The following is an 8,648-nucleotide window of genomic DNA, read 5'->3' on the forward strand; positions in this document are numbered from 1 at the left end:
ATTTGACACTCTCAAATCCTAACCCCACAGAGGTAAAGTAACCAAAGGCCATCAGCACTCCCATACCACTTCCTCCAAGACAAAGAAAGTAAGTCTCTAAAGCCTGGGGCACCCAAACGGAACAACTCAATTTCTCACACAGGTAAAACCTTACTCATACATATGACTTGGGTACAGCTACCTCGAGCTAAGCATGTCCCACTTTCCAAAAACGAGCTGCAGACACAAAAACATACTGTGAGACAACAGAAGCCTTGTGAACTGTAAAGCTGAAGCACCTGTAACACACACACTTCCCTGTACTCTGTGGGTGCTCCGTAAATACTCACAGGCTGATTCACAGGCCAATTACAGAGTCTAGCAAGGAGTCTCCCTGGTCCTACTTTGGGGAGTGTTGGGTATCTACGGTTGCAGCTGGTGGTGGAGGCAGGAAGAGCTAATAGAGACAAAGGTCTAAAAGGACTGGGATGCTGACAGGTTCACATTATGTTGACTTCCCCCCAACCCTCCCCAGGTATCTAAATCTTCTAAAAAAAAAAAGAGTAGCTGAAGGGGAGGGGGGGTGGTTAACTGGGTGGGAGCCACTGAGGGGAGCACTTGATGGGATGAGCACCGGGTGTTATACTATATGTTGGCAAATCGAACTTCAATAAAAACAAATGGATAAAGGGCAGCCTGGGTGGCTCAGCGGCACCGCCTTGGGCCCAGGGCGTGACCCTGGAGACCCGGGATAGAGTCCCAGGGCGGGCTCCCGGCAAGGAGCCTGCATCTCCCTCTGCCTCTGTCTCTGTCTCTCTCTCTCTCTCTCTCTCTGTGTGTGTGTCTTAAATAAATAAATAAATAAATAAATAAATAAATAATAAATAAATTCTTAGAAACAAAAAAAAAGGTATTGTTACTTGCACCAATGGGGGGAAGTGAATAAAACTGCCATAAAGGTGCACAGAGTTCCCTCACCAGGGAGCCAACAAACTGAAAGGTCGAGAAAAAAGAAAAATAGAAACTTACTTTTCATAGACCAGCTCCTCATCGATGGAGAAATAGTGGGTATTTACTGTGCTTTTTGGTCTATTCCTTAAAGTAGCAAAATATAACCGATCTGAAAGACAAGTTTAAAAGACGGGAGAAACATATGAGAAGCAGGGAAGCTGAACGGGGAGAGTGGTGAGAACACACGAAGGGTCAAATAATGACTGCTTCCCCGTTACTTAAAGCCCCCCATTGGCACGCGGAATTCCTGCGGAGACCTGGTGGCTCCCAGAGACCAGGGACCCAAGAGCAGGACAGGGAGGCAAGATCGGGACTAGGCGAGGCGCCCGCGGGGGGCGGGGGCGGGGGCGGGGGGGGCGCCCGGCTCCCGCCTCTCGGGGCCCAGGCCAGCCGGACCCGCCGGAGCTGGGGGCACCCGGGGAACTGGGGGTGCAAGTCGGGCTCGGAAATCTTCGGACCTCGGCAGCTACAAAAGGGGAAGAGAGAGGGGAGCCTGCAGCTCCGAAGACCTCAAGAAGAGGAAGGGGCGGGGGGGGGGAGACAGGGAGGAGGGCTGGGGGCGAGGGCGCCCCGAAAGGCGAGGCGAGAGCTGGCCCAAGAAGACCGAAGCAGTGAGCGGGAGCTGGACCCCAGCGGCTGCGGGCGGCTGAGCCCGGGACGGCGCCGTCCCACCCCCGGCGGGAGCCCCCTGCCGAGCCGCGGCGGGAGCCGGGCGCGCGGGGCAGCGCGGGCGGGAGGCGGGGGTCCCGGGGCGCGACCGGGGCGGCGGGGCGGGCGGCGCGGCGGGGCTCACCTTTCATGAACTCGCAAGCCCCGATTAGTTCCCCTGAGTCCGCTGCCATCTTAAGCGAGATGCGCGCGGCAGGGCTGGGTCGCGGCCGGCTGCGCTCCCCCGCCCCCGGGGGCTCCCCCGCTGCCCGGGCGCCGGGGGGCTCGCAGTCCCGAGCGCCGAGCCCGCCCGCCCGAGGCGGCGGAGGCGGCCGGGGGCTCAGCGCGCCGGGCGCCCCGGGGACATTCCGCGGGGAGCCCGCGCCCGCTCGGCTCCGGGCGCACACGCCCCGGGCTGTGGCCGCTCCGCCGCGGCCCCGGCTGCTGAGGCTGCTCCGCCGCCGCCGCCGCCGCCGCCGCCGCCGCCGCGCCAGGGGAACGCAGACCGGCTCTTCCCCGCGCTGCCAGCGCGCTCATGGAGGAGGAGACGGCCGGCCCCGAGCGCGCCCGCGGCGACCCGAGCGGCAGCGGGCAGGACCCGGCGCCCGCGGGCCGGCAGCAGCGGCTCGGGCTCCTCCTCCGCCGCCGCCTCCGCGCGGCAGCGACTCTTCCTCCTCCTCCTCCTCCTGCCCCCCCAGGCCCGCCCTCAGACCTTCCTCCCCGCCCTCCCTCGGCCCCCTCCACTTTCACGGCTCCGCGGCCATCCCTTAAAGGGACAGCCCCGCTCGGTCCGCCGCGCGGGCCCCGCGCCCCGGTTACCAGGCGCCGGCGGGTCACCGGGAGCCGGTCGCTAAGGCTTTGTTGCCGTCCACCAATTGCCGTGCAGGAGACGGGGCCCTGGGCCCAGGGGGGCCGGGCGGGGCCTCCGGGCCAGAAACTTATGAATGAGCCGGCGGAGCTGGGAGTGGAGGTGCGCCCGCGCCCGCGCCCCGGCCGCGGCCAAGGCCCGCTCCCCCTGCCTCTCGGGGCCCCTCCCCCGCCTTCTCCCAAACTCTTGCGCGTGCACCCGCGACACCCGCGACACCCGCGCACACCCGCGCACCGCCGACCCCCGGGCCCTGCCTCCTGCAGCAGATCTTCCAAGCACCCCCACCCCGCCACCGCCGGCACGTCCCCGGCTTTCTAAAAACGAAGAGTAAAGAAAGAAGCGCCACCTCCTAGCCCAAACGAACATGCACCGGTTTCCTCTACACGTACTGGACTTTGGTATAACTTGGGCTTTGTTCTCTTGGGGCGAAAGGTTCCCATCCGGCCCCTCGCGTCCTCTCGGGGGACCGCCACTCTGGGCGCAAAATCATCACAAATGGGCCGCCCGGGGGGGCCCGCGGCTGAGCGCCGCCTTCGGCCCAGGCCGTGATCGCGGAGCCCCGGATCGAGTCCCGCTTCGGGCTCCCTGCAGGGAGCCTGCTTCCCCCTCTCTCTGCTCCTCTCTCTGGGTCTCTCTGGGTCTCAGGAATAAATAAAATCTTTTTTAAAAAACCATCACAAATGCCTGACCTTTATTTATCTCGCTGGGCGCAGGAGGGGGGCGGGGGAGCGAGGCCCGGTGGGGAGGGGTGGGGAGGGGAGGGGAGGGGAGGGGAGGGGAGGGGAGGCAGGGGCCCGGCGACACCGGGAAATCCCACAGAAGAATCGCCCTGCGTGGCCTGAGCTCCAGCGCCGCAGGCAGCGGCTCGTCTCCAAAGAAAGGGCCCCGTCGCGTTTCGGTGAAGCCCCCCGCTCTGTTGGAACAACTTCCACGCCGGGCGCCCCGCGGCCGGGCCCTGCTGCAGGACGGTCCCTCCGATCTGAAAATGGCGCTACGGCTCCAGCAGCCGAAGAGCATGCGCTGCGAGGGTGTCTCCAGACCCGGGCGGGCATTGGCGCCCGCCCTGGGGACGGCGGGGGCGCCGCGGAGGGCGTGGGGGGCGGGGGAGCCGCCGGGAGAGCTCGGCGCCCGGGGCCGGGGCGGTCGGCGCGGCCCTGCCAGGGGCTCCCGGCAGCACACAACAAAGGCAAGGTGCTTTGGGAGACCTGAGTGGCCGGGGCTGTTTAGGTCTCCCGCAAGAAAAAAAAAAAATATGTGTATTCTTTTAGATACTCGGGGGAAAAAAACAGAACATCTCCATTCTAATCAAACATGTCCCTGGTAAGAGTAAAAAGTAAAACGTAACATCCAGATCTTTAGGCCATATAAATTCAAAGCTGGAAGAATCATTAAGGAGCACTTCCTAGACCCTGTGCTCACACAGCACCGTCTATACTCTATCTTCACATGAAACAAAAAAAAAAAATCTGGAGATATGTAGATATAGATATATAGATAAATATATCCAGAGTTTTTAAAACTGTAAAAGTCTTAAAAATTAAAAAAATAAAAATTGAACTGTAAAAGTCTTGAAAGATGAATTGTAACGAGTGTCCTGTGTTGAGATGCTTTCCATGTTTAACAGGCCACTGGCCATGGCTATGGAATTCTAAAGGAGGAAACATCTCAGATATGTTGTCCACATTCACACAACTTCTTGGATTTTGCCTGGTATTCCCCCGGTCTTGGTGTCAACCGTCATGTTGGCCAAATCAAATTACTTTATTGAAAATTTCTAACAGATTTTACACGTGAAAGATGGAAAAGCAAAGCGAAAGAATGTCTCAACAAAGTTAACCCCTTTGTTTAGAAGCCTGCATTCATTGATGGTAATGTTTCCAAATTTGCTGATTTAACATTCGTGCAGAATCTAAATTCATTTGCAAATTTCCTAACAACTTTCATCCCGGTACTGTATTAGAAAAATTGCGTGAAAAAAGAAGTCCTGGTTCTCATTCAACACTTAAACTTTTAATGTCACAAAGTAAATAATTAATGAAATTAATTCTAAATCTGCATTTTCAGAAAAAGCAGCTTTAATTGAACACCCTCTTGTCATTTTCTAAAACAGATTTACAAAAAGATTTCTTTCATATAATTCTCTGGCTTAGAAATTTTGATCATGAAGAGTGAATTATGACCTGAACAAATAGAAATTCTTTAAAAAAATTTTTAAGATTTTATTTATTTATTCATGAGAGACACAGAGAAAGGCAGAGACATAGAGGGAGAAGCAGGCTCCCTGCAGGGAGCCCAATGCGGGACTCATCCCTGGATCCCAGAATCACCACCTGAGTCTAAGGCAAATGCTCAACCACTGAACCACTGAGGTGTCCCAAAATTCTTAGAATTAAGAACTCAAAATTTTTTTAAAAGTTTCTTTTTCTTAACATATTTACAATATGGATATTATAATGAAATTTTAAAGACTCTAATTTTTTAATGTTGCATGAAAGAAAAATAAGTGATTATCAGTATAATCAAATCTAACCCAAAATCTGCACAATCTAAATGATATGGAAAATTCTACAAGAAAAATTGTAAACAAGCTAGTGCACACACAGCACATATCCATGTCAAGGTTCTAATGAGATCATAAAACACTTTATTCTCTCAATTATCATAAAGTCAGTGTTCCTATTGGTTGTAGTTTCATAATAAAAGCATGATTTCAGTCTATGGAGGAAGGTAACAGAAGATACTTCTTTCCAATCATCCAACTTAATAGAAGTGTTAGGAAATGACTTTTACTTTAAACAATTATAAGGAAAGAGGTTTCACACATAAAGAAAATACAAAGAGAATGAAGGAAGGTAATATACATAGAAATTTAACAGTTACATGTAAAAGTGTCTCAACAGCAGTAACTCCTTGAATACTACTTGAATCCTGTCTCTGATGCAGGAAGAGGCAGTCTGCAGACTGAGTGTGCACCTGCAGAGCCGGAAGCTCACTGCAGGAGGCAGCTCCAAAATGTGTCACCAAAATATATCTGGTTCTAATTCGGCCTCTGGAGGCTGCACTGGACACCCTTAGTCATTCTTAAACATGACACCTCTTCAAAACTGCAAAGGCAGCTCCCCTGGACCACTTCTTCCTCTCAGTCTTCCCTAGGTCAAAATCCTCACTTCTTTCAACTTTTTCATAAATTACATGGCTTCAAGTCCAGTCACTTTCTTCTCCAATTTGTCTATAAAGTGTGTCCCAGAACTGAGTGCCTGATGACCTAGTATGACTAGTTCTGAGATTGGGAAACAGCACTGATAGAAGATTCAGATGAGAACAAAGGCGATGAAAAACATAAAAGAATTAAATTCTATCATTTAGCTGCAAAAAGAAGGAAAATAGTCTCTCCTGTTGGAGAAGGGCAAGGAAAAAGTTGCTTAGGCTAATCAAAGACCTTATAACTGTGATATTTATATATTCCATTCAAAGTTCCAGTTGTTAAAATATATATGATTAGAACATGCTCTTTCAGTTGCTTGTTCAGTCATGATGATGTAAAATGGGCAAATAAAAAATATATATAATACATACTTTGAATTCTTTCTAAAAATTAATTTTCAGTTTAACTGTGAAACAAGGAGCCATAGAAACCTGTCCTTCTGAGTAATTTGAAATTCAAAGTAATTCGAATTGTATAAATATTTTGGTAATTCCTTGCCTGGTGCCAAAAATAATTTAAAGCAATATATATGAATATCAAAAATATGGAGATAATGTGACTCATGACATAGCTGCCCACAGATGCTAAAATCTTGGCCTAACCCAGGGATATTCTGCATCACAGTGATCACCAATGCCTGTTTAAGAACTCTAAACCAGAATGAAAGATGATAAGAACCAGGAAGGACCTGGGAGGTCAGCTAGTTCCAGTTTTCAAACAGGCTCCACAGAGCCTAAGGTAATAGAGGCCCCACCTGGGGGATGGAAGTGAAGAGTGATAGATGAGGACGCAGGGCTCCTACAAAATATTTCACTTGTAAAAATGCTGTGGCAGTTAGAGGGGGAAAAAAGAGAAGAAGAAACTGTGGTCCACAGTGACTTTCTGAAGTCACATAGCTGATTGGTGGTAGAAACAAAACCAGTATTCATTATTTGCTCTAACACCAATAATCTTTTCTCAATTTTCTCCTAACTTAGCTCATCTCACATTGTTCAGCTCATGGGTTCTTAAACTTTTAAGATGATAAAATGTCAAGCAATAATAATGTATATGCCTAATATCTTCAAATTTTTAGAGACAACATTGAAATAATTTAAGCTCAGAATGGGAAAATAAATGTTGCATTAGGAGACACCTGGGTGACTCAATGGTTGAGCATCTGCCTTTGGCTCAGGTCATGATCCCTGGGATCCTGGGATCAGGTCCTGGGATTGAGTCCTGGGATCAGGTCCCGCATCGAGCTCCCTGCATGGAGACTACTTCTCCCTCTGCCTGTGTCTCTGCCTCTCTCTGTGTGTCTCTCATGAATAAATAAATAAAATCTTAAAAAGAGAGAGAGAGAGCTGTTGCATTATCTGCCATTGCTCTTGTTATCTTATTGTCATATGGCTTCTATAAAAATCTGAATTATTTTTCCACTATTTATTAATAGTATAACCAATATTCTACAGAGCATAGTTTGAGAAATTTAGTGAACACTAAATATAAGAATTCAATTCAATAATAATCTTATCCTTGACTGATGCAGCCAGTAAAAACTGACATAGTTTTAGAAGGTGAAATTTCCACGGCTAGGTCAATATACTTAACATGCTCAATTTATTGTCCAATTTGTTACATTTTTCAAATAGGCTAACAACTCAATACAGTTTTAAAACTTACTGTGCTTGAGGCATCTGGGTAGCACAATTGGTTAAAGGCTTGACTCTTGGCTGGTTAAAGGTCTGACTCAGCTCAGGTCCTGATCTCAGAGTCTTGATCTCAGGGTCTTAAGATCAAGCCCCATGTCGGGTTCTACACTCAGCACAGGGTCTGCTTGGACCCTGTCTTCATCTGAATTCCACACACACACACACACACACACACACACTCTCTCTCTCTCTCTCTCTCTCTCATAAGTAAATAAATCTCTTTTTTAAATGTACATAATTTATTCATCTCATTTATTTGTCATTTCTACTCTTTTTGGAGAGGAAATAAAGAAGTAAATTTTTTTCTCCAAAAATATATAAAATAATATTCCATGTACCACTTCTCACCCCCCTCACCACCGTCTCAACTAGTACCACCCTCATCACCATCACTTTAGTGACACGTTTTGAGCTCAAGTTTACAATATTCCCTCACATGCCCATTTAATATATGTCCCTACTATACTCTGTACATGTTTCTATCAGGAAAATAATAAAAGTTAATAGTTAAGTTTCGTTGAAAAATGCTGCACAGCAATTTATACCTCAGTTCTCACATCAATTGTCTGTAAGACATTATCATTATTATTCCCATTTTATGGATGAGGAAACTGCCACAAAATAGACGCTCAACAAATCTGTGAAACATGAAGAGATAAATGAATAATTAAAATGTTGGGAAATGAACTCACCTGAATCACTTGAAAATGTAAAGCAGTTCCTTTGCAGCCTGGAGTCATGGAAAAAATACTGAGTTTATAATCAGGAGCTGGGTTTCAGGCTTCACTCTGTCACCAACTGTGCGTATTATCTTAGACTGTTTCCTCTGGCATTAAATACGGATTATAATAATTTCTAACTCATAGGAATAATAGAATTAAATAAGAGTGCCATGCTGTGATGCTATTGTATAAATATTTGTTATTAATGCTAAAGCTTATTTTAAATACAAAATTATTTCCCAAATTGGATATTCACAAGCCTCAAACTATTATATTTCTTTGGATCTACATATTTTTACTTAATTTACTCCTAGCTAATAACATAAGCAAAATAGACACTCACAGAGAAGTTCTTTTTATCAACTGAGGACATCCCTACAAGGTACAAGTTAACTTTGTCTTTCATTTCTGACTGCCTGTAGACATGATATTATTTCTCGAATGTGTGTCCTCTCGAGGACCCCGTTCAGGCATCATCAGTGAATTCCTGAATTCCCTTGCTCTGGCTCACATTCTTTTAATCA

At 48.2% G+C, this 8,648-nt stretch overlaps 1 protein-coding gene across 10 annotated transcripts in view; it reads right to left on the reverse strand.

The window, feature by feature from the left end:
- CDC14A (cell division cycle 14A) overlaps positions 1-3,650 on the reverse strand; it is a 182,880-nt gene extending 179,230 nt beyond the window's left edge. For 2 of the 10 annotated variants that reach the window (XM_041747778.1, XM_041747780.1), the window contains exons 1-2: positions 3,196-3,650; positions 1,009-1,099 (exon numbers count right to left, since the gene is read on the reverse strand). In XM_041747778.1, coding sequence (XP_041603712.1) covers positions 1,009-1,099; positions 3,196-3,523 — 419 coding nt within the window. In that variant the 5' untranslated portion in view covers positions 3,524-3,650. Of the gene's footprint in view, positions 1-1,008; positions 1,100-1,783; positions 1,979-2,852; positions 2,990-3,195 lie in introns of those variants that run through there. The other 8 variants (XM_041747783.1, XM_041747788.1, XM_041747781.1 and 5 more) reach the window with 6 other exon arrangements.
- Between the last annotated feature and the right edge of the window lie 4,998 nt (positions 3,651-8,648).

Source organism: Vulpes lagopus, chromosome 3 (assembly GCF_018345385.1).
Source record: "Vulpes lagopus strain Blue_001 chromosome 3, ASM1834538v1, whole genome shotgun sequence".
Taxonomy (NCBI): Eukaryota; Metazoa; Chordata; class Mammalia; order Carnivora; family Canidae; genus Vulpes; species Vulpes lagopus.